Source organism: Euprymna scolopes, chromosome 17, assembly GCF_053919585.1.
Source record: "Euprymna scolopes isolate OS-2025 chromosome 17, ASM5391958v1, whole genome shotgun sequence".
NCBI lineage: Eukaryota > Metazoa > Mollusca > Cephalopoda > Sepiida > Sepiolidae > Euprymna > Euprymna scolopes.
In genome coordinates this window covers 108,302,413-108,329,724 of record NC_136498.1, presented here as the reverse complement: position 1 = coordinate 108,329,724, position 27,312 = coordinate 108,302,413, and the positions used below count along the sequence as shown (strand labels likewise).

The following is a 27,312-nucleotide window of genomic DNA, read 5'->3' as shown; positions in this document are numbered from 1 at the left end:
TGACAATAGATGGAAGCAACCATTTGCTTTTTTGGAGTGGAACTCTGCAATAAACTGTAGGACAATGTCTTTCATACTGAAAAGGGATGATATGCCGTAAAACAAAGCAGGCTCTGTTTGTCTTTTATGTGATTTCCTAAACCATGAATAGTTAACTAATGGATAACTGACTATACATGGAAAATGACGATGTTTAATCTGAACTTTTTTCAATGGGAGGATATATATATATATATATATATATACTAGCATTTCAGCCCGGCGTTGCCCAGATGTTTGGAGGTGTATATTGAGCAAAAAAAAAAAAAGCGGTCAATTTTTTTAACTTTGACCCCTATTATGACCCCTTAACATTGTTTTGGGCTCAAATTAAGTTATTAAGTTAAATCCATGCCCAAGGAACCTATATCTAAAATTTCAAGTGTTTAGACCCAAAATTGTTGGAGGAGTTTGGTAGAGTTCTCAAAGGCCAAATTGTTGAACTTTGACCCCTTACCAGCCAAATTTCTGGCTGAAAACCGATCACAAAGATTTTCTCAAATCTCAGTACCCTGTATACCAAATTTTGAGTCTGTGGACTGAAAATTGACTGAGTTATTGCATAGGGAAATGTCCAGACACACACACAGACACCTTCCCTTATATATATATATTATATATTTTTCATAATATTATTATTTTGTATTCCTGCACGTCACCAATTAAAAACGAATAAAGAAAAGTTATAAGCTTTTATACTTTTCGCATTCTTTTTTATTCATATATATATATATATATATATATATATATATATATATATAGTGAATCAATGACAAGAAACTATATTCCAAAATTCATGATGTTGACCATCTTATAATTTATTTCTTTTATTCAGTTGACATTTACAATTCTTGACAGTATCTGTTTCGTAGCACAAAATCAATCACTTAATTATTATATCAATCAGTGAATCTATTATACCCTTAACTCATTTTTGTCATTTATTCACTATATTGCTCTGTAACTACATTGAGCTTCTTAAATAAGGATTGGTATATATTATAAGGAAATATATTTCCACAGAAATATATATATATATATACACACACACACACACACACACACACACATACTAGGAGGCTGCCCAGCATTACCCGATCGTAAGATATACTAAAATATGATGTTTATTCATACGGATTACGTATTCATTATTATAGAGACAATTCTCTATCGATTATTATATTGAATCTAATATATAGCAGTGAAATCAAAACTAAAATATATATAGACTTGGGTGACCTCAACTAGAATCGAAACCAAAAGATACAAATCACCACCCTCATTTCTTAGCCTCTGAGCATATTTATATGTGTATAATCACCTATCATCTCCATTTTAAAAGATGTAATCACTTGATCGTCGAAGACAAGATTCAAGCAAGTAAGCAAACCCAGACAGGCCGCCGAGGTTTATAATTATATATATACACGTGTGTGTATGTGTGTGTGTATATTTGGATATATAGTGTGGCCCATTTAAAAGTAGCCCAGAAAATGTAGTAGAGAGGACGAACATTCTTTTATTGTTTAAATTACTTGTAGTGTTATAAAAGATGCTGGAAGTGCTCCCCGTTGACATCTATGCATTTCTGGACACGTTTACCAACGTTTGCAGATACTACATGTAGATCTTCTCTGGTGATTCCCTTGATAGCGTTGGTAATGTTCTCCTTTAGTTGGTCGAGATTGTGAGGATTATTTGCATAAACTTTTTGTTTTAAAGTCCCCCATAGATAAAAATCACCTGGTGACAAGTCCAGGAAACGTGGTGGCCATAAGCCTTTGCTTATTGTTCTCTCTTCCGTGAACATGTCATGAACTCGTGTCAGTGATCTGTGAGACGTGTGGCATGTAGCGCCATCTTGTTGGAAAAAGATGCATTTTGTCTTGTGGTGTCAGTTGGTTGTTAAAAGAAAGATTAGATAGGTCGGGCTACTTTTAAGTGGGCCACCCTGTAGTAGTATGTAATCAATACTTCTTTCATTATGTGAATAGGGTATGAGGCCATTAGTATTAGTACTATTTTTCAGTCGGCTTTCTCTAGGGTGTTTGACTCGTCTATGCACCCAGCGTTATGTGACTGCATAAAATAGCACCTTTTGCAGTTGCAATTTGCACCAGCCTCTCTATCGTGAATGACATCTGTGCATGGCAAATAGTCACACCCTTTAAGAAGTAATGTTGTTAATATGCACAGCTAAATCTGCTGGAATTGTTTTACAGCATGCCAACCCTTTTCAAGGTTGATTAATGCCGAATCCATTCATTTTGGTAAAAGTTTTCATGTTTCAAGTTTATTATATCTTCAAATATTTATTTATGGTTGTAAAGTATAAAAGACCTTGTTCTACAGTTGATTGCTGAGTTCCACTCCAAAAAACAAATGGCTGCTTCCACCTATTGTTATATAGTCATAAGGGCAGATAACTCCCCGGTACTTTCTGTGCTAGGAGCAGATGACATCCGGTTACTATGGCAACACTGTAGTAGATAGCTTTTTTTTTTTTACCTATATAATAATGTTTGGTTTGATTGTTAGAGAGAGAGAGAGAGAGAGAGAGAGAGAGAGAGAGAGAGGACAATAATGCTTTCTTTTTTTTTTTCTACATTTTTTTTTTTTTTTTTAGTTGTTTTTATTATATTTATTGTTCTATTCTGGTTATATGTTTTCTAGTGATGGGATGATTCCAATATTTTCCCCGATTCTGATACAATTACTGATTTTGATTTTTTTATGAATTTTTAAATATAAATTTGTTTTTATATGTGCATGTGTGGAGCCAATTACCACAAAAACTATGTGCATATATTTTTGCAAATGTAAAAATACACTTTTGGGCATGACCTAGAGATCTTAGTTTCACTAGTACTTTAAAATCAGTAAATACTTATCATTTCATCATTAATATGAGCCGTGGAAAGTTAAGCAAAAAAATAAAAACAATAAAAAGAATCGTATTGAGTATTAGAAAATAGGCAGAAATATTTCTGATACTGATACCCCAAAATGTGTTGGTTTTTTTTTTTTGATTCCCAATTCCAATTATTTATCCCAACACGAATATTTTCTATCAGAGTTGAATGTGAATTATAGTCCAGTCAATATAATGCCAAAATTCCCCAACCACAAAAAAAAAAATTGCAAATTTTTTTTTTTTTTTGACATAAAATCAGGTTGGGTCTACACTACATTATACTAAAAGTTGGACAAGATTTGAGCATAGGAAATTTTCAAATTTCGAAGTTGAACATTTTGGACTTACAAGTCATTTTCCATTAACTTGGTCAGTTTTCATGATAAACCATTAAATCTTGCATTATTAACGATGTTTTCAAAGTCTATCTTTCACATGAAATGGTTGCCAGTGATATTGAATCCCCTCTTATACCATATCTATGATTGCCCTTACCTCCTCCCTCAGCCAAAACGTGCAGTAAAGAGATTTGTCTTAGTATCATTAAATGTTACTATTTTCATTCCGCTTTTAAGGATCCAACCACTGCTTTGGATATGTATGTATTCATTTTTCATTTATCAAAATCAGAAATAAGAGTTCAATGACCAATCATTCCTGGAGCATATCGTCATTAAAAAGACAAGTGAATTTAAATACATATATCTCCATTTATTATAGAGAACGTTTGACATAATAAAATTAAATACATAAAAAATAGGTGCAAATAACAGACGTAATCACTAAAAATAATTCTGTGTAATCGTTTCAAACACAATAAAAAGGTATGTATTGTCAGGATAAACACATTATAAAGAGTTCATTGGTTATGTAAAGTAAATACAACTTATTTTGATAATTCTAGAAGTGTAAGCCATATTTAGTTTCAGAACAATTTCTGATGGTTCATTGTTCTAAACAAGTTTTGAGAGGTGACTGGTTTGCAGTAGACAGAACAGTTTCTGATGGTTCGTTGTTCTAAACACGTCCTGAGAGGTGACTGGTTTGCGGTAGACAGTTCCACAGAGCAAAAGATTCTTACTGTGTCGAGATGGAAAAAACATGTGAAATTGCTACAGAAAAGGTTTAATATTTATGAAGCAATTCTGGTTTCTGATTGGTTGGTAGCAGAACGTGAATTAATTCGGTTCGTCAGTTCCTAGCAGCATCGTTTATAAATAGAATCGCCCGGCTGTGTGGGATAATGCCCCATTATGAATCAAAATATTGCAACATCCCCCCCCCCCTATTTTTTTATAATGGGGAAGTCCCTTGTGTTTGTTCTGCTCAAAAATAAATATATATATATTTTTATATTCAATCATATATAACAAAAATTAGAAATCATTTGGATTTTAAAATTTCAGCATGTAAAAAGACGCCGTTTTTAATTGTGTCCAAACGTCAAAACAAATATATATGTGTACAGAGAAGATAAATAAAAGAAATGGAAGGTATTTTTACCTTAAAAGGGGGTGTGTATTTGAAAAAGAAGCCATTTCTTAAATTTGATTATGCAGTTTTGTAAAAAAAGAAAGAAAAACGCATACATATATACATATAAATAAATATACATAAAAATAAACATACATGCAATATGTACCTGTTTAAAGAGTTTTTTTTTGGTTTGTTTAGTTTTTTTTTGTTTTTTTTTGTTAATTAAAACAATGCAAATAAAATAGCACATTTTTGAAAAATAAGAAAGAAATTGTAATTTCTGTGTGCCTTAAAATAAGCATGCAAAAAGTATTTGTTGAAAAGGAAAATTACAAAGAAAAGGTTTTTAAAAAAGTGACTTTTTTTTTTTATTTCAGCAAAAGTATTAGTTACGCATTAGTAGGTTAAAGTGTTAATACAAATAAAATGGATATAGTTTAACGTCTTGTCCAGGACTATTTTTTTTTTTTTTTTATATATAGAAATTTATATACATACAGGGCCGTGAAAAAAAAAAAAAGAGAAAAAAAGAATTATTCAGTCGAATCCCCCAACAAGTTTTGAGAAAAAAACGCTTTAACTTTATTCTTGTTGCGGGTTTCGTGAATACATCAGTGATATTTTCTTCTGATGATATGTAATCCAAAATAATGGATTCCTTTTTCACCTTGTTTTTTATGAAATGGTACTTTATATCTATATGCTTAGATCTTTGGTTGATTATCGTGTTCTGTGCTAAGACTATACTGCCTTGATTATCACAATTAATTACTATGAGGCTTTTAGTTAATTCTGGCTCTAAAATAGTCTTTAGGATATTTTTAAGGTAAAGTGCTTCCTGGGTCGTGTGTGTGATCGCGATAAATTCTGCTTCACACGTAGAGAGAGATACAATCTGTTGCTTTTTAGATTTCCATGAAATAATATGCCCATTTTCTGAGAGTCTGAAACAATATCCAGATATACTTTTTCGATCTTCGTCATTTCCCCAACCCCAATCTGAATTTAGGGGATTTCTTGATTTTCTAAATACTAACTTCTGTTCTATTTATCTTTTGGGAGAGGCACTACCGTATAGATATCATTTTCGGTTATATACTAACTTCTGTTCTTTAGTTCCTTTTGAATAACGTAGGACTTGTTTAGCTGTTTAAATCCTTCATTGTTGGTTGCGATAATTTTTGTGACAGTTTTGTTACTGTATAGCATATGTCGGGTCTGGTCGCAGTCATTAAATATACAAGACTACCTATAATTTCGCGGTATAGTTTATCATTTATTATTTCAGATTCTGTGGGAATATTTTTATTAATATCATTTTTGACCGGTGTAGAGCGTTTCTTGCACTCTCCCATTCCAAATTTTAATAGTATTTTGTCGATGTATCTCGATTGATTCATCGTAATAAGTCTTTTGCTTTGAGTAAATTCTATCCGCAAAAACCAGGATATTTTGCCAAGATTGGTCATTTTGAATCTTTTACTTAATTTGTTCTTAACATCAGTCAACATTATGCCACAATTTGATGCGATTAAAATATCATCGACCCACAAAACCAAAATCAGTAGTTTATCGTCTTTGTGTTGGGTATATAAACAGGGGTCTACAGCGCATTGTCTAAATTGTTGTTTAATAATATAATCATGAAATACTGTATTTCAACACTGAGCACTCTGCTTTAGACCATATAATGACTTTTTAAGTCGCCACATGCTATTTTTCATTATAAATGTCTCTGGAAGGGTAATATAAATTTCACAGTCTATTGGAGCATTCAAATAAGCATTTTTACATCCATTTAATGGATGTTTAGGTCATATTGTGATGTGATTTGCAGTAAAATTCTGATTGTCGTTAGGTTTGTGGTCAGTGAAAACGTAGAAAAATATTCTCTACCATAAATCTGAGAGTAGCCTTTAGCAACAAATCTAGCTTTGTACTGTTCTACGCCTGATGCTGTAGTATTTTTTGTAAAGACCCATCTTGTAGAAATAACATGTTTATCTTTTGGGAGAGGCACTACCGTATAGGTATCATTTTCGGTTAAGGCATCTATTTCTTTTTTCATAGCAATTTTCCATTCAGCACAATGTTCTGAATTAATTGCTTCATTAAAACTTTTTGGCACATTTTCCATTGAATAGCAATAGTCGATTTGATAATCTTTTATATTGTTGACCACAAAAAGATCGGGTCGCCTTCTATTTCTTTTGGGATATCTTTTGACTTTTTTCATCATCATCATCATCATGGATACTCTTGTCTCCGTCATTTTTATTTTCTTCGTTTGTTTTAATAATTTGAGGAAATATAATTTCATCTTCTTCATATGACGGGTTTTTGTCTTTAAAATTAAACGTGTCTGTGAATTTTACACATCGGATTCTTTTTATTTTATTTTTCTTTGGAAAAAATACTAAATTGGCTGGACTGTTTTTATCGTATCTAAGAAATATACCTTTGTCGGCTTTAATATTCAATTTACTCTTTTTATCTATATATGCGAAGCAAGTTGAACTAAATATATGCATTCTGCTTAAATTTGTTTTTTTACCACAGAAAGATTCATATGGAGTTTTAGATAGTGTTTTGTTAAAACACCTGTTGCGTATATAGGCTGCCGCCATAAATGTGTACGCCCAGAGGTTTTTGGGGAGTTTTGATTCAATGAGTAGGCATCTTGCCATTTCAAAAAGTGTCCGCTACGCTCTTTCAGCAGTCCCGTTTTGGTATGGCGATCTAGGAGCTGATTTTTCATGCTTGATATGATGGTTAATTAGTAAAAGTTCAAAGTCTTTATTGGTGAATTCCATACCGTTGTCAGAGCGAATACACTTGACTTCACCGTAGGGAGCCATGTCGGCTAAATATTTTTTAGTTGCTAGCAGGGTATCAGATTTGTTCTTTAAAAAGTAAACCATTATTAAATCTGAATGGTCATCTACGAAATACAACACATATCTATAATGTTCTCTGGCCATCTGTTCCACGGGACCGTTCAAGTCACAGTGCACCATTGATATGATTTTTTTTGCCTTCTTGTCTAGTATCTTGCTTTGATAGTTTGTAATTAAAAAAAAAATTTTTTTTTATAGTCTTCCATTTTCTTTAATGTCGAATACAGTTCCATTCGGGTATACCAGTTCTGATTTATTGGGGCTAAAGTTTATATTTGCACCTTGTTTAGTGGCTGCTTGTACAGAAAATATATTTTGTTTAAATTTTGGGATTAGAAGAGCGTTTTCTAGAATACAGAAGCATAGTTCACCTTTATTGTTCCTTAGCGAGATTTTAGTATCGCCTCTTTTCAAAATGATATCATTTGCTCGACTCCCGTCAGCTAGTTCTACAAAATGATTTTGTGGCTTAAATTTGGGATCAAAATTGATAAAATCAGATTCCTTTGTAATCACATGTGCCGTCGCCCCACAATCGACAAGAAAGTTATTATTGTTTGTTGAAGCATTGAATGTACACGAAAATAAAAATGTATGTTCGCTAACAGAGCTCTCCACATTTTTAATGGAGTCGCCATTTTGAGTCCTGTATCTACATTGGAAACTCTTGTGATTGGGTCGTCCACAATTATAGCAAATAATTTTTGTACTTTTCTTGGGAGAAAAATTGTTTTTGACAAAGTTGCGGTTTTCATTCCTGGCATGGGTATAATTTAATTTTCGTGTTTTTATGTGTGTATTTTTAAATTTCATGATATTTGTAAATTCGTTTTTTTCTGTGATCATTTTTTCAGTTTCCTCGTAACTTCTGAGTGCTACCTTAAATTGGCTAAAAGTCATCGGTTTTTCTTTCTGGGTTATCACGGTAGTAAATGGCTTGAAATCACTTGATAATCCCTTAAGGACCATGGAAATTAACAGACTGTCACTTATAACTTCACCAGACGTTTTTAAAGAATTTGCAGTTGTTTCGGCTCTTATAATATAATCAGTAATAGTTTCGGCTTCCATTCGTTTTAGAGAGGTCAGTTCAGTATATAAAGAAATAATTTTGGGTTTTCCTTTCAATAAATAATGCTCTCTTAATATGTTCAATGCTTTGCAGCCATCATCCAGGGCTTCTCTCATTACTAGTGATAGACTTCAGTCATCTAAACATTGTATTAATTCCGCAAAGACAGTTGCGTTCTTTTCAATGAAGTCGGGGTCGTTTCTGTTTTCAGGTTGTGTTTGAAGTACTTTGTGTAGCTTTTGGATTCGTAGATTTCCTAGAAATTTAGCTTGCCACAATTCGAATTTTGATTTTGATCCATCGAAATAAAGATGCATGCTGGGCTCATAACCTCTAGAAGTCTAAGCCATGTTTAGTTTCAGAATAGTTTCCGATGGTTCGTTGGTCTCAACAATTCCTGAGCGGTGACTGGTTTGCAGTAGACAGTTCCACAGCAAAAGATTCTTACTGTGTCAAGACGGAAAAAAACATGTGAAATTGCTACAGAAAAGGTTTAATATTTATGGAGCAATTCTGTTTTCTGATTGTTTGGTAGCAGAACGTGAATTAATTCGGTTCGTCAGTTCCTAGCAGCGTCATTTATAAATAGAATCGCCCGACTGTGTGGAATCATACTCCATTATTCATCTTGGATGATGGGATGTGTCTCCTAGCGAATTCGGCTGCAGGGCGACAGGGTAGAGTACTCGTCAAAGATCCGTTCTTGACACTCAGCCCGACAGGTGAGGGGCCGGGAACCGGCCCAGCACCTGTCGGACTGAGGTACGCTGTCTGGGTAATACCTAGGAGGTCCACCCTCCCAGGCCTTGCCACTGGGCTTTCCGGTGGAGTAAGTTTATCACTTACTGCCTGAGGCGCCCCGACCAAGGAATGCCGACGGGGTTACTCAGGCAATTTTTACAATTTCAGGAGTGCCCCTCCTTTAGGGGAGGCTACTGGATCCCCACTTTCCGGCCTTGTGCCACATTTTGCTGAGGTGGGCAACAAATAAATCCTCTACCCCATTCAAAAATATTGCAACAATAATGTCTGGGAACTATTTTACATAATAACGCTATAGCCATGCTGAGGTGGTTAGTTGTCTGTCGAATGACTGAACTCTATTCTCAACATGTGGAATAAATGAACGCATCAAAAGTAGTGACTGAATATTTAAAAAATGTCCCCCACAAGCAATATCTAACGATCTGGAAACGACAGTGTAAAATCATTTAAAAACCGAGCTAGTCAAATATATCTGAATATACATAAATACAGATATACATTATGGACACATAATCAAGAAAAAAAAAAAGGATAAACCTCGATTTCAATTTTGCATTATGCTTGTGCAAGTTTTTTTTTTTTTTTTGTACTTCAAAATTAAAGAGTTCTTTCACTTGTTTTCCAGTATTATTCAATATTGAATATGGTTCAAGAGATGTAACTTTGAATATGCTGAACTATCACAATAATGTTTAAACAGCTTCTTTTTTTTTTTTTTTTTTTTTTTTGTGAGTTAATGATTGGATTGCTATGTTAGTTTAATATTTTTTTACACTTGGTTGTTGCTTGTCTTCTTATTATCAAACAAACGCACTAATTAGCAATTACAACTCGACTCTCAATATAAGAATGATGTCTTGTACACAGATTTCATTCTTTTTTTTTTTTTTTACAAGGGAATCACCACTTATCAAGGCCCAGAGGCCACTCAAGGATAAGAGTTAAAGAGTGTACAGTGGTCAAAAGGACAATATAGTAATCGTTAGAAGTGTATATTTGGTAAATTGGATTACTTAAGGCAAACGGCTCATCAAGAACTTGTCTACATTGGACTTGAAGACGGCCATATTGTAGTCAGCTGGAAAGCAGGTAAACGGAAGAGAGTTCCACAGGTGTGCAGTTCTAAGAAAGAAATGTCAACTTGTTGACTTGCAACTAAGGCTGGCTGATGATTTTTTTTTTTTTAATTCTTTATTGTCTGTTCACATTTTTCCCCCATGATTTAAAGTTCAGCATGGCTGTTATTGTTTTTATTTTTTACGAGAACTGAGAATTGGTATTATTAATAGGATATTTGTGTGTCATGCATACATCTGAATGACTGTCGTTTTATTGTTATGGACTTCCATTTCTTGTAATAATTTTACCAGGGATTTTTCATAAGTTTTGGTTTTGATTAGGGCTGAAGGAACTCAAGTTATACATATATATATATATTTTTGTTTTGCTTTCGATTTCGATTCAAACTGATGCATCAAAGTCATATAGATATATTTTTATTTTTGAAATCACAACTTTAGAATATATAAAAATCGATCGAACATTAACTCTATAATAATAATAATATATTCGAAATCTGCAAGAATTAAAATATATTTAAGCGTACTTTACGACTGGGCTTTGTTGGGCGTTCATGCTAGCTTAGATAAATACTTTTGCCGTTTTAACAAAAGAGCTACAATAATATCAGAGCGTCTCCATTTATGCCGAACATTTACAGAATGCTAACATCAATATATTACATATGAATGAGTTCCCTGTGGAATTTCCACAGGTCCTGCTAGTTGGTGTTATTTCTAGACTATTATTCTCATTTTTGTTATTTTTTTCACAGCGTTTCAGCTGATATAAGTTTCAGATAATTTTTTTTTTTTTTTTCAAACTTGGGAATCTTTTGTCAAACTTTAGAACCTTTGCGAAATTTAAAACAACCCTTTATTTAAGAAGCGTATAAAGTGGCCCTCGAATTTAGTTCTTACTCTTATTGTCAGAAATCCTAATGCCGATAACCAAATGGCCTGGTACTGATTTAATAACATATCAAAGAGTAGAAAGTGAACCTTGGACTTACTTTTGACAGCCTTGTAACTCTTACTTCTCTTATTTTGTCCATTAGTGCTCACATTCCATGAGCGATGTTTCTTACAAAGGATAAAGCCATCTAACACTTATCGTTGGCTACTTTTTGAACTTGAAGTATTCTTTTCTAATAATTTCTTATGAGGTGCCTTCAATAAGTTTCCAAACTTTTTTGTATGGGCACTTTTATTGATACATGACATTCTAGTCCTCTTTTGAAGTAATCTCTTCCGGCTGCAAGGTACTTGTTGTACCATTCTAACAACATCAAATCCCCACACTAACATAATGTACTTGCAATAACCCTTATCCCTGAGTGGCTTCCGGGCCTTGATAAGTGGTGATCACTGTGTAAAAAAAAAAAAAAACTTCTGGAAGGCCCCATGAAAGTCCTCTTGTGTGAGCATGTCAGTGACTCTTATAACCACCTCTTTTATCTCCTCAATTGTCTAATAACGACAGCCTCCAAGTTTTTTTTTGTGCTTAGAGAATAATCAAAAGTCACAGGGAGCAAGATTTGGACTAAAGGGAGGGTGAGAAACTGTCTTGATGCCCATCTTTGTCAAATAGTCTGTAACAAGGATGGAGCACCCTTGGGATGAACTTCACAAAAATCTTCTGCATCTTCAGTTCTTCGCGAATAATTGTGTGTACAATTCCCACCCTAACATCAAACTGTGCACTTATTTGTTTCTATATACACATGACGGTCCTTATCCATGAAATTCTTTATTTGGCCAATCAATTCTGGTGTTCTGACTTCCTTACTCCTCCCACACCTCTCATCATTCCTCACAGATTCTCTGCCTTCCTTGAATCTCTTATGCCACTCAAAAACTGATGACTGGAATTCTAATCTTGTTTTCATGTGCAGTATTAATGATATGGGGGGGGGGCTACTTTAATAATTATCTTGTTAGTAGGAGGTCTGATTTTAAATGGGCTTCACATTCACTGGTACTTAATGTTCCAGATCGTTATCCATGGGGTTATCTCAAAGATGATGTCTATCAATGCAATCTCCAGACTATTCTTGAACTGAAGAGGGTCGTCACAGACCAAATCACAACAATGCTAAGAGAGAATTGTGTATCAGGGTGAGTGAAAATTGTGCACACCCTATTCAGGTATGCTTATCATTGAATGGCAATAAAACAAAGATTGTTGGATATTCATGTCTGAAACTTGGTGGACAAGTCGGCATAGACTTGTTTATTTGTATCAAATATGATTGGATTGCAGAAAAGATATGTTTCTGAATTTTTGAGATGAGGATTGATTATTCATATTGTTTGGATTCTTTGGACTACTGTTCTCATCTTGAGTTTTATTTTCACAACGTTTCGACCAATGTAATCTCTGACCTTCTTCAAGTGTATCTTGTTGAACTCTAAATTTTTCTGTTGAATTCGGGAAATCTTCATGGAATTTTGAATAGAATTCTTTATTTCATCCACTGGGGGTAGCGTGCTCTTGTTCCATCAGCCATGACTAGGGAGAAGTCCTAAGTAATTTGGAATTGTATTTTAAGTATCAACCACACTGAGGATTGAACCTAAAAAAAGTCATTGTTTTGTTTGTATTTTTCAAAATCTTTTGTATGAATCAAGATTATATTTCTGAATTTTTTTAGATTAGAATTGATAATTTGGATTATTTGGATTATTGGGATTATTTGGATTATTGGGATTTGGATTATTTGGATTATTGGGATCATTGGGATTATTGGGATTATTTGGATTATTGGGATAATTTGGATTATTGGGATAATTTGGATTATTGGGATTATTTGGATTATTGGGATGATTTGGATTATTGGGATAATTTGGATTATTGGGATAATTTGGATTATTGGGATTATTTGGATTATTGGGATTATTTGGATTATTGGGATTATTTGGATTATTTGGATTTTTGGGATTATTGGGATAATTTGGATTATTGGGATAATTTGGATTATTGGGATAATTTGGATTATTTGGATAATTTGGATTATTGGGATAATTTGAATTATTTGAATAATTTGGATTATTTGGATAATTTGGATTATTTGGATAATTTGGATTATTGGGATAATTTGGATTATTGGGATTATTTGGATTATTGGGATTATTTGGATTATTGGGATTATTGGGATTATTTGGATCATTGGGATTATCTGATTATTGGGATTATTTGGATTATTGGGATTATTTGGATTATTTGGATTATTGGGATAATTTGGATTATTTGGATTATTTGGCCAACTGTTCTTGAGTGGCATAATGGATAAAGTACTAGGTAAAATTCAATTGTATGTGCCACTCTTCTGGAGGTTGAAGGTTCAATCGTCAGTGTGGGCGATATTAAGAATACAATTGTGAATCACTGATAGCTCTTTACCCAGGCAGATTCCAGAGTTTGACAAACATATCTCAGAGTTCATCAAGACACACCTTAAGAAGGTCAGAGGTTACATCAACCAAAACATTGTGAAAATAACACACAAGATAAGAACAGTAGTCTGAAGAATCCAAATAATATGGATAATCAATCCTCATCTAAAAGATTTAGAAATGTAATATCTTTTCTGCAATCCAACCATATTTGATATAAATAAACTTCAGTCTATGCCGACTTGTCTACAAATTTCAATCATAAATATCCAACAATTATTGTTTTATTGCCATTCAACGATAAGCACATCTGGATAGGGCGTGCACAATTGTCACTAACTCTGACACCCTCCTCCCTTGGAGAATACAAATAAACATTAATACATTTTTCAATGGTATGTTGGCCATGAATAGTTTAATATTCTTGCAACATCGAAATAGCACATTCATTCATATTGAGACAATTCAACATTCTTTGATTGAACGAATCAACAGTATTTGACTAGAATAACTACATTCCCGAATTCTACAATCCTAGCAGACGAATTCGACATTGCCTGGGGCTCCTAATTCTGAAAGATTATATACAGTGTCATATAACCACTTTTCAGACCATTGGCAGAACAGATACACTTGTTATCTTTAGGAGGACAAGTGTGGTTTTCAATGTCTCAGTGAAACTGCAGGTATTGATGGCTGATCGAATTATTGTATAGTGTTACTTGTAATAATAATATATACACTTACATATGTAATTGAGCCTCTAATCATTCCTTCTGTATCAAAACAGCATTATATATATATACTAGCAGACCACCCGGCATTGTGTGGTCGTAAATAAGCTTAAATATAATATTGTCATTTTTTGCTGGTTTTTTATGATTATCGATACTTATCGAAGACATTCCGATACAAAACCTATCTAAGGACACTGCCAGATGAATATAGTACATGTGGGTGAAATTTCATAAAATCCATGCAGCCATTTCGGAGTCCATAGGGAACAAACTCTCTCTCTCTTTCACACACACACACACATAGGCAAAGTTCCCTTTTTTTTTTTTATAGAAGATATACATATATACTAGTAGGCAGCCCTACATTGTCCAATTGGAAAGTACGCTTAAATATGATATTTTAATTATGTAGATTTCATATTTATTATTATAGAGCCAATACTATATTGATTATTATATTGTACCCAATATATAGTACTGATTTCAAAAATAAAAAAACAAAGATATAGGACTTGTGTGCTATCAGCTAGATTCGAAACCAAAACATGTAACCTTTCAGTCTTATTTGTTACCATCTAATATAAGCCCATATGCATATAGAAACTTAAAAAAATGATATTGTTACAGATATAAATGTATATTTGTGCATGTATAGAAATAATACATTTAGTCGATTTACGCTTGACAAGTTCCATTTTTTTTTGTTCAATTTTGCCCCCCCCCCTTAACAGCTATTTTCACGGGCTAAAAACCAAATCGAATTTGTTCCATCGTTTGAACTCCTCTACATATAAAGTTTCAAGTCTGTAGAGTGAAAATTGTTAGTAGTTTGGTAAAGACCATTCCTCAAGGTCACTTTATATATTAGCAGGGTCTCCCCGCGTTGCCTGGTCGTAAAATATGTTCTGGACCCCACAAACATTTTTAGATTACTTGGCCTAATAGTTTAATTTAATACTGCATGTAAACATACAGAAAAAAATCTTTGGTATTATTACTTTTATTTTTTTTTTTTTAATTTTTTACTTTTTTACTTATATTTTTTTTACTTTTTTTACTTTTATTATTATTACTTTTATTTTTTTTACTTTTTTTACTTTTTTACTTTTATTTTTTTATACTTTTTTTACTTTTTTTTTTTACTTTTTTTACTTTTATTTTTATTACTTTTATTTTTTTTACTTTTTTATTTTTTTTAACTTTTTTTTACTTTTTTTACTTTTATTATTATTACTTTTATTTTTTTTTTACTTTTTTTACTTTTTTACTTTTATTTTTTTATACTTTTTTTACTTTTTTTTTTTACTTTTTTTACTTTTATTATTATTACTTTTATTTTTTACTTTTATTTTTTACTTTTTTTTTACTTTTTTTTTTTTACTTTTTTTACTTTTATTATTATTACTTTTATTTTTTTACTTTTTTTTTACTTTTATTTTTTTACTTTTTTTTACTTTTTTTACTTTTATTATTATTACTTTTATTTTTTTATACTTTTTTACTTTTTTTTACTTTTTTTTACTTTTTTTACTTTTATTATTATTACTTTTATTTTTTTATACTTTTTTACTTTTTTTACTTTTTTACTTTTATTATTATTACTTTTATTTTTTTACTTTTTTTACTTTTATTATTATTACTTTTATTTTTTTACTTTTTTATTTTTTTTACTTTTTTACTTTTTTTTACTTTTTTCTTTTATTATTTTATTTTTTTTACATTTTTTTACTTTTTTACTTTTATTATTATTACTTTTATTATTTTTACTTTTTTTGCTTTTATTATTATTACTTTTATTTTTTTTTATCACTTTCTTTGATTTCTTTCTAAAATTCCTCAAAATCTTATTCTTTTTTAGAAATAAAAGAAGTTATATTTTTTCTCTTATTTTCAGGAATTAATTCTACCTTAATATTAAATCAACATGTCCGATGACGAAGAACTGCCCCCAGATCTCATTCCAGCAGATGTTGTGAAAGTTCCCATCACTATCATTACCGGATTCCTTGGTAAGATTTTCAATTCACCTGGTTCTAAAATTTAAATATCTACTGTTATACAAAAGGAACTTTGCGTGTGTGTGTGTGTGTGTGTGTGCGAGAGAGAGAGAGAGAGAGAGAGAGAGAGAGAGAGAGAATGAGTTCATTCCTTATGAACTCCAAAATGGCTGGGTCAATTTTTTTTAAAATTCCGAATGTACTTTGTGTCTGGGAGTGTTCTTACATAGATTTTGTGTTGGAATGACTTTGATTAGTATTGATCATTGATAATCAAAATGGCCCGATTAAAGACAGAAAGTCTGATTTTGACCAAGTTAACAAAGTGTTATACAAGCTAACATCACAAGTGCACTTGAGAAGTTTTATCACCGCACAAGCAGAAAGGCCCAGCCTATAAAATCAACTGTAGATTCTATTATAATACAGGAACGTGTTCGAAATGAATGTTTCTTTTTAGAGCACAATTGAACCATGATACTTTACTTTTGTACATTTAACTTTAATTCAAGTAAATATGTAAAAATGATTTCGTAATAGCAACAGGTGGTTCTTTGGTAGGACTGGGGCGCATTCGAAATGAATGTTTCTGTTTAGAACAAATTGAATCATGATTCTTGACTTTTAATTCAAACCATTATTTAAAGATAATTTAATAAAATCAACAGAAGGTTTTATACGGTGCAATGTAGACTATTAGATTAAGTCACTGTGAAGAGGCAAGTGAAGATTCCTCCAAGTGCACTTGGAGTGGGGGGGGGGCGGGAGGTGATGGTGGTGGTTTGGAGTCCTGAACTAGAGAATGCAATCAATGAATTTGATTGGAAAATGGGCGATTTCACCGATTTCAATGACAATAATGAAAATAAGCTTTTTGCTTGGCCTTCGGGACAAGATCAAAGTGTAGTATCTGTTCTTCAGACGCTGCACTTCTATTTCTTGTTCTCTTTCGGTGGAGGAGAAATCCTTCACGACTGAGACAATTTTTATTTTTGTACCTTTTCTCCACGTTAAAAAACGACCCTGGTGTCTAACTCTGTCCCGTGGGGAGGCATAGTAAATAGGGACAATGAAAGTTTGGGGGTGGGAACATTTGTTGATCCTCATTCAATCCTGGACAACGTCGGGCCTCTCTGCTACTTTCCTTAAATACAAACCAAAACGGCTGCTAAGATATATCCAAAAATAATATTCCATCTTGCTGTGATGTGGCTTGAAACATATGATTACAGTTCACGTATATTTAAGGAGATCGAAACTGGGTGGGGTTAGTTGAAGTTGTATGTTGGAGTACAAACACTTAGCAGTTTGCTTATCAGCTCACTTACCACTTGTTGCTATTAGTTGTTTCTGGACACGGACTTCTATTATTGTACCAAACGGAATAAATCTATTTTATCTTTTATATCTGTCTATTGTTTTCCACTCGACAATACAACACGTCTGTATTACCAGTAAAACGTAATAGTGTGACCTTAGTCTACAATATATTGTAGTCTACATTGTGCTGTAGATCTACTGTTGATTTTATAAAATTATTTTCATATATAACGGTTTGGTTTAAAATGCAAAAGTCAAGTATCATGCTTCAATTGTGCTCTAAACAGAAACATTCATTTCGAACTTGCACCTGTCATTTCAAAGAACCTTTTATATGCCTGATCTTTCTGCTTGTGCGGTTATAATGACTCGAATTTCAGTTTAAAATGAAAAAATCAAATATCATGATGCAGTTGTGCTTTAAACAGAAACATTAATTTCAAATGTGCCCCTGTCATAGTACAGAATCTACTGTTGATTTTATATGCCCGGCGTTCTGCTTGTGTGTTAATAAAACTTCTCAAAATGCACTTGTGATGTTAGGCTGTATAAGGTGTCAAGTTCGGTCAAAATCATCTGTTTCTTTTTTCATCAGATTTCTTTGGTTATCGATTATCCTAACTTATCAGAGACATTCTGATACAAAACCTATCTAAGAACATTTCCAGATACATAAAGTACATTTGTGTGAAATTCCATAAAAATCAGCCAAATCATTTTGGAGTCCATAGGGAAGGAACTCGCACACAAAGTTCCTTTTAATAGAGTAGATAGATAGATAAATAGATAAAAACTATGAGTGAGATATGTATGCCTAGATTAAACACATTAGTCCCATGCAACTATAATGCACAAGCTATTGATCATAAAAGTTGAAGATTGTTGTTATAGTTAGCTGGGAAGCAGTCCCAAGGTATTGTGTTTATTTTATAACAGTTGCCAAGTTGTTTTCATATTAAAGATAGCAGACATTAAATCGCTTTCAACTGTGGAGTGTTGCACGTCACGAGTGCAGAATCAATTAATCCCTTTACTATTGTGCAACATTGTTTTGCGGACCTGATTTTATATGGCTGTGATAACCACGTGTTACTTTGCTTGACAATACTAACCCGACTCCAGTATTGTGTGCTGTGGATTTTTTTAATATCTTCTCTTCTGGCTGTATCATCGTCTCTCTCATTGGTGGCTGGCTATTGAGGGTGTGCACACAGGTCCACAAATATACAAAAAAATAAAACTGCTCAAAAGAAAATGTAGAAGACACATTCTGTAGATGTCAGTTGAGCTCTGGGTGTGTGTGTGACATCATCATGGGAAACTACCCTGCAAGCCAGAGGTCCCCAACCAGGAGCAAATTTACTTCTATGAGATTACAAATTATATAGTCGGGGGTAAATAGTTGAAGTTCTTAATAATTTAAAAATAATTATTTCTTATTGTGTCATGTCTAAGTAATACACATTTATCATGAGAAGGATGTTTTAGTTTTCTGGCAGCATTGTGCGTAGTGTGAGAGGAGTTGTGTTTGAAGGCTATATCAATGCGGTTCATAGGAAACCCTGTGGACTTCTAATATTGTCATTCTTTTATATGCTAACTCATGTGCACTGTGTTTCTTACAAACTGCATTGATATAGCCTTCAAATACAACTCCTCTAACTTTATCATTTTCTATTAAGAAAAGATTTGGTTTTCTTTACTTTTGTGGTACAAATGTATAATACTGCTAGTAGATGTACCTGACGTTTCCTGGTATTTACTAATGTTAAATTCTTTAAAAAAAAATGAAGTAAAATAAAAAAAACGTAAAGAAACTTAGACATGTGCATGCGAATATTATGTTTTTTTTTTAAACAGTTCACTTTTTGTACATAAAAAAAAAATACTTGAGCTGAGATCGAAACCAAAACCTAAAGACAGTGTGTCAAGTACAATAACCATTAGGCCAGCATGAACCGATTTTTCAAGTATTTTCTAAATCTACTTATTTTAAACATACGTAATCTGCCATGCAAATGATTAACACATGCGCCTTCGTGAAAAAAAAAAAAAATCCGACTACCTCTATTTATAAATTAAAAAAATTTTGACTCCCCCCACCCCAGCAGCCCATTTTTCCTGATGAAAACTGATTAAAAAGTTTTCCACGTGTCTGAATATCCTATATACCAAAATTCAAGATTAAAAATCTGTTGAGTATACAGGTTGTATTCTACCTTTTATAAATTTACTAGCAGGGCTACCCGGCGTTGCTCGGGACCGTATAAACAATGAAAAAACAAAAGCAGATATTGAACATATGTTTTATTCTTAGGGGAGAGGAATCTTTCATCTCAAGTTTTAGCGTTACAAACAAACATTTGTCTTTTATATATATAGATAATGACAGGTTTTTTGGGGGCCCCCCTCGAAGATAACTGATCAGTTGACCAACTTCTAGTGGTCCGTTTGACGTGAAATTTCGATATTTGTCATCCGGGTGATGGGGCTTCGATATGATACCAAATTTGTCAAGTTTGGTTCCGTCTTTCAAAAGTTTAAGCGTTACAAACAAACATACATACATACACACAGACGTTTGGCTTTTATATATATAGATGGATTTTTATACAAAACCTAAAATCTTAAACAATAAAAAGATTCTTTTTGACGTTTTTGTTTTTCTGTCATTTTATGATAGCTATGAATTTTTTGTACGAGAGTAGGGGATAAATGGAGAAATACATAAAGCCAAGGGGTCAATGATGGAGGAAAGTTTGAAAATGGCCTGAGCACTAACCTCGATATTTTAGTTTTTCTCTTGAGGCTGAGTTTATCAGTTAGTGTCAGCTCATCTCAGTCTCCCAAAGTTTTTTTTCCAATTGTGTTCAAGCCGCAACATGCCTTCAACTCTCGTCAACTATATCTGTCATCAACTGTAGCAAACTAAAGACTACTGCAAACTTCCACAACTCTCGTAAAAACTGTTTAAAAATTCACAGCCACACCTAAAACTAACCATAAACCTAACTTTAAATATATATCTACAATTGATCAGTCCTTTGTCCCCAAATAACTGCCATACCTTGATTAACCATCACATTTTTAAAAATTATTTCACTCCAAACAAATTATTATTAATATTATTATTATTATTATTATTATTATTGTTATATATTATTAATATTTATTTTTTATTATTTTTTTATTTTATTTATGTTTTATTATATATTATTATTTATTATTATTTATTATGCCTTTTTATTATTATTATTTGAAATTTAATTTTTTTAAATATTATGAAATAAATATTAAAACTGAAATTTAAGAAAGCCAAATTTTTTTTTAAAGAAACACTTATTTAACTTTAAAGATATGAAGTAAGCTTTCACCTCTTGTCTCAAGTCTTTTTTTTTTTTAATTTTTGTTAATCATTGTTTTTTTTTAATTTTTGTTAATCATTGTTTTTTTTCTCTTGGCAATATAAAAATCTTTCTGAGCAGTATCCCATTGGGATGTTAAAATGGGGAGTTTGTAAGTATTGCTTGAAAAAGACTTGAGACAGTAAAAGGTTTTCTTCATATCTTTAAAGGCAAAGAAAAAAAGCACATATCATTTTTAACTTTCTTAATTTTCAAATTTAATATCCATTTTTAAAAATGTCATCCTATTTCTTATTATTATGTACTAATATAATAAAGTGACTTCTAGTTTGCTGCATTCACTTATGTGGTTTATTGTTTTGTCTCTTTTGTCCACAGAGTCTGTATTTGCTGTTTTCTTGTGTTTTATCAATCTTTGCTTTGATGTGGTTGGTTCTTATTGCATTATCTTGTGCGATTATTATTTTTAATTATTATTATTATTAACTACCAATCTAATATTTAGCACCATGATTACAAACAGACGCCAAATCTACATTATATTAAGAATGACCGCATAAATTGGGTACTTCAGCTAACTTTTAATCTTCCTAAATTCAGGTGCCGGCAAGACTACACTAATGAATTACATATTAGCCGAGCAACATGGAAAACGGATTGCAGTTATTCTCAACGAATTCGGTGAAGGTAATTTCAGATTTCTTTTTAAATTTTATTTGCTTATAAAATGGAATTTATTTTTATTTCATTCTACCAAAATACAGGGTGTACTCACCATCAGAGCCCAAGAGAATTGCCTTATGAAAGTCAAGGAACTATTCAACAAGGTCAGACACCTAGTTGAGGGGGAATTGCTCTAGTTCTTTTTAGATGACAAGATTAATATGATGAACAACAGGTGGTTAGCCTCCAGTCCACACACTGTCCTGTGTGTCATTAAGACCTATTGCGATTAATTTTACTCCAGAAAAAAGTTCAGTTCTCACTCGTGAGAATGCGATAAAAAATCAAGAATAAACTGTAAAACATAATATGGTGATAGTTGGTTTGCGAGAAAGAACACGATATGTACAATATTTAAAGCAATTTTATTGGGTGAACAAATTAATGATGCAAGAAAAAGTTAATTGTTGGCGAAAACTTACCTGGAGTGGAAAGTTTGAATAACAGATTGCATGTGTGCATCCTTCAATTCTGGCTTTTTTTGTGTGTCAGACTTGGTTGCAATCCAAGCAGGAATTCGGAGATAAATGATGACTAACTTGTAACTGCCATCTCGGGTTTGTCACAAATAGTTTATGGTTCAGGTAGGAAAAGGGCTGGGTTTCCGAGTCTAACAGAAAGATTCTCGAGTCTGACAGAAAGATTCTCGAGTTTGACTGAAAGATTCTCGAGTTTGACTGAAAGATTTTCGAGTTTGACAGAAAGATTCCTGAGTTTGGCAGAAAGATTCCCGAGTTTGACGAGATACACCTGAAGAAGGTTGGAGATTCGATTGACTGAAACATTGTAAAAATTACGCTCCAAATGAGAGGAATAGTCCGAAGACATAATAGAGAATGATCAATCCTCATCTAAAAAAGTCAGAAACTTAATGAGAACGAGGATGAAGTCTCTTTTCTATTCATGGAGTGACATCAGTGGAAAGGTCAAAGAAAAGATGATAATTTCTAAGTATAACAAATATGGTTTCTAGAAAATTGTGATACCAAAGAAATATCACTGCAGTTTGTGTCTTTTTTTTTTCTTCACATTCATATTGTCTTTGCAATTTTTAGGAAGTTCCATTGAGAAGTCAATGTCAGTTGGACAAGAAGGGGAATTATTCGAAGAATGGTTGGAATTAAGAAATGGATGCCTTTGCTGTTCTGTCAAGTAAGAATTTGGTTTATTTTCAGTTCTGTTTTATTTTACAAAATGATCGCACATATTAACCTACTCGAGCCATTGTTAGTTGATTATGTTATGACATGCCATAGAAAGTTGATGGTGTCAGTTAATTTGATAATCCAACTCAAATTACATTCTATGATTTTCTGTTTGTTTCATTTCTATATAACTTTTTTCAAATAAAAATTTTTATTTACGTTTATCAATTTTTTTCAAATAAATATTTTTAGTTTTATGAATTAAATAATAATGTGTATTTATTTTCATGATTTTTTTTTTCAAATAAATGTTTATTTAATTTTATGGATTTTTTCAAATATGTTTACTTTTATAAATTAAATAAAAAATGTTTATTTACTTTTATGAATTTCTTTTCAAATAAAAATGTTCATTTACGTTTATGAATAAAATAAAATGTTTATTTACTTTTATAAATTAAATAAAAAATGTTTATTTACTTTTATGAATTTCTTTTCAAATAAAAATGTTCATTTACGTTTATGAATAAAATAAAATGTTTATTTACTTTTATTAATTAAATAAAAAATGTTTATTTACTTTTATGAATTTCTTTTCAAATAAAAATGTTCATTTACGTTTATGAATAAAATAAAATGTTTATTTACTTTTATTAATTAAATAAAAAATGTTTATTTACTTTTATGAATTTCTTTTCAAATAAAAATGTTCATTTACGTTTATGAATAAAATAAAATGTTTATTTACTTTTATCAACTAAATAAAAAATGTTTATTTACTTTTATGAATTTTTTCAAATATGTTTACTTTTATAAATTAAATAAAAAAAATAAAAGTTATTTACTTTTATGAATTTCTTTTCAAATAAAAATGTTCATTTACGTTTATGAATAAAATAAAATGTTTATTTACTTTTATAAATTAAATAAAAATGTTTATTTACTTTTATGAATTTCTTTTCAAATAAAAATGTTCATTTACGTTTATGAATAAAATAAAATGTTTATTTACTTTTATTAATTAAATAAAAAATGTTTATTTACTTTTATGAATTTCTTTTCAAATAAAAATGTTCATTTACGTTTATGAATAAAATAAAATGTTTATTTACTTTTATCAATTAAATAAAAAATGTTTATTTACTTTTATGAATTTTTTCAAATATGTTTACTTTTATAAATTAAATAAAAAAAAATAAAAAATAGTTATTTACTTTTATGAATTTCTTTTCAAATAAAAATGTTCATTTACGTTTATGAATAAAATAAAATGTTTATTTACTTTTATTAATTAAATAAAAAATGTTTATTTACTTTTATGAATCTCTTTTCAAATAAAAATGTTCATTTACGTTTATGAATAAAATAAAATGTTTATTTACTTTTATTAATTAAATAAAAAATGTTTATTTACTTTTATGAATTTTTTCAAATATGTTTACTTTTATAAATTAAATAAAAAAAATAAAAAATGTTTATTTACTTTTATGAATTTTTTCAAATATGTTTACTTTTATAAATTAAATAAAAAAAAATAAAAAATGTTTATTTACTTTTATTAATTAAATAAAAAATGTTTATTTACTTTTATGAATTTTTTCAAATATGTTTACTTTTATAAATTAAATAAAAAAAAAAAAAAATGTTTATTTACTTTTATGAATTTTTTATTATGTCTTGTTTCTTCCATTTCAGTTTTACACTATTTTTTCATAAAAAAATATTGCTTTTAATATAATAAATAAGAATATTCATCAGAAATGTGAGTTCCGTTATAGAAGCGTCGATTTAATTTGAATAATGAATTGATGTTAATCTCACATATCCAATGCACTGTTCCAACATTTCAAAATACAACTGCTGAGAGACAAAGTGCAGAGCTTTACTTACTGACTTTTCTTTCTCCAACTTTACAACATGTCAGGAAAGAAGAAGAAAAAAGAAATAAACAAAATACTGAGGATGGAGTTTTACCTCGAAATATTTTTAAATGATAAATTTCAAACAAGTAAAATATTTGTTTATTTTCATAATATTGCGTTGTAATTTAGCTTTCAAGCACACCTGATGCATATTTTATTTTATTCAAATTAAATCTATGTTTCTATTATGGAACTCACACCCCTGACGTTATTGTCATGTAGTCAACACACAGTTCCAACATTTCAAAATAGAACTGCTGAGAGACAACGCACGGATCTTTACTGACTTTTCTTTCTCCAACTTTGCAATATGGCAAGAAAGAAGAAGAAGAAGAAGAAAAAATGTATACAAAATTCTGAGGATGGAATTTTACCCCGAAATATTTTTAAATTATAATTTAAAAATATTTTGGGGTAAAATTTCAAACAAGTAAAATATTTGTTTATTTTCATAATATTGCGTTGTAATTTGGCTTTCAAGCGCATCTGATGCATATTTTATTTTATAAGAATATTCATATTTGTTCAAATTAATATATTTATATTCATATTTTTTTTTCGAATATTTCTGAGAAAATGTGTTTGTAAATAAACATATTTTTAAAAATATCAAAATAAACATATTTATTTGTAAAACAATTATATGCAAAAAATTCATAAAAGTAAATAAACATTTATTTATAAAAAAAATAGTTTACGAATAGTTTTATTTATTATATTTAAAACAAATATTGAAATGAAGCAATCAAGAAATCGTGGAACGTAATTTAGGCGAGGTCATCAAATTGACTGACACCGTTTATTTCCTATGATTTAGACAATAAGCAATGGCTTGAGTAAGCTAATATGAGTGGTCGCCGAAAATTTAAGATAACGTGAAACGTTCTTCTTGAATTTGGTATTTTTTTTAGATTAGGTCCACCTCCACAATTTTCTTTTAAATGACAACTTTTATAGGTTTTTGACTATGCTGAATACGAAAACCGCATTGAAATTTTGCAGAAATAATTAGTTATCGAGATATAAAAAGTTGTATTATGCATTGTATTTTTTGGCGGCCTTCTTTTTTTACATATGTGCAGTGTCAGTCATAGATGAGTATATTTGTTTACGCGCGTAAAAAATGGCCGCCAAAGAATACAATGCATAATACAACTTTTTATATCTCGGTAACTACTTATTTCTGCAAAATTTCAATGCGGTTTTCGTATTCAGCATAGTCGAAAACCTATAAAAGTCGTCATTTAAAAGAAAATTGTTGAGGTGGACCTAATCTGAAAATTTACCTTGAATTTTGTTAGCGGTAACATTCATAATATTACAGAAATACACAGACACACATACTCTAGTGTTATCAGATCAGGCTGTCTGAAGATATTGGTTTCCTGATATAAAATGCACCAAACATTGATGTTATTGTTTTTCCTTTTCTTTTGCAAAACTCAATCATGTTCTGCAAAGTCAAAAGCAAAAACAATTTTTCTCTACAAAACAGCATGGACAAATATTTGAAGACATAAAGAAATTGAAACATGAAACTCTTTTGCCAAAATTACTGAATTCAGCATTAAATAACCCCAAAAGGGTTGATATGCCGTAACACAAAACATGAATTAATATTTGAAAATACAAACAACCTGAAGCATAAAAAAAACTTTTTTTCAAAATGACTGGATTTGGCATGAAATGACCCAAAAAGATTTGACACGTTGTAAAACAAAACCACACACACACACACACACACACACACACACACACACACACTTTGGAATGTTTAGTATGTAAAAAAAGTGGATAAGAATGGAAACAAGCTAATAAAAAGGAGGAAATAAACATATCATTAAAGTTGAACAGAGAAATTTCAGTTGATTCAGATGAGCTTTGTTGGTTCCCCGACAAAAGGCGGGTGGACCTGTAAATTCACCCTTGTCTGTTCGTCTGGTCGTCCGTTCGTCTGTCCGCACTTTTCTCAATAACTACGCCTTGGAATTTAAAAAAATTTTGTACAAACATTAGACATTATATGAGTGAAAAAGTAACAGAACGGATTTTTCGTGAAAATTACCCCCCCCCTCCCCCTCAGGGATGCCTTTCAGGTTAAAATGGTTAAAATTAACACTTTTGTGCTTATTTAAAAAAGTGATGCCTTGGATTTGTATAAAACTTTCTGAAAAGTAGTAACTGATTTCTATATAATTTTGTTTGTCTATACTTTGCGATAACTCTTGGGTGTGCCCCAGGGGCTCTTTTAGGGCTAATAAAAACACTCCATTTTTGGGACTATTTTACCATATTCGTCCAAAATTTTCTGTGTATGTCTATTTAACAGTTTTGCATGGTGCTGAACTTAAATTTAAATATGTTAAGGCCTTGGGGACTTTTGGGGCTAAATGGGGTTGGGGGAGGGCAAATGCTGAACTTAGACATATTTTTCATGCCTCGTTCACTGTGCACTCACGGGGGACCATGCATGCTTCACTTGTTGA

At 31.1% G+C, this 27,312-nt stretch overlaps 1 protein-coding gene across 1 annotated transcript in view; it reads left to right on the top strand.

Annotated features, from left to right (window-relative positions):
* Positions 1-27,312, top strand: part of LOC145296866 (zinc-regulated GTPase metalloprotein activator 1-like) — a 269,322-nt gene that overhangs the window by 56,285 nt on the left and 185,725 nt on the right. Inside the window, exons 2-4 of the mRNA XM_080143000.1 lie at positions 16,249-16,363; positions 21,637-21,723; positions 22,815-22,911. Of these exons, the coding sequence (XP_079999126.1) occupies positions 16,279-16,363; positions 21,637-21,723; positions 22,815-22,911 (269 nt within the window). The 5' untranslated portion in view covers positions 16,249-16,278. The remainder of the gene's footprint in view (positions 1-16,248; positions 16,364-21,636; positions 21,724-22,814; positions 22,912-27,312) is intronic.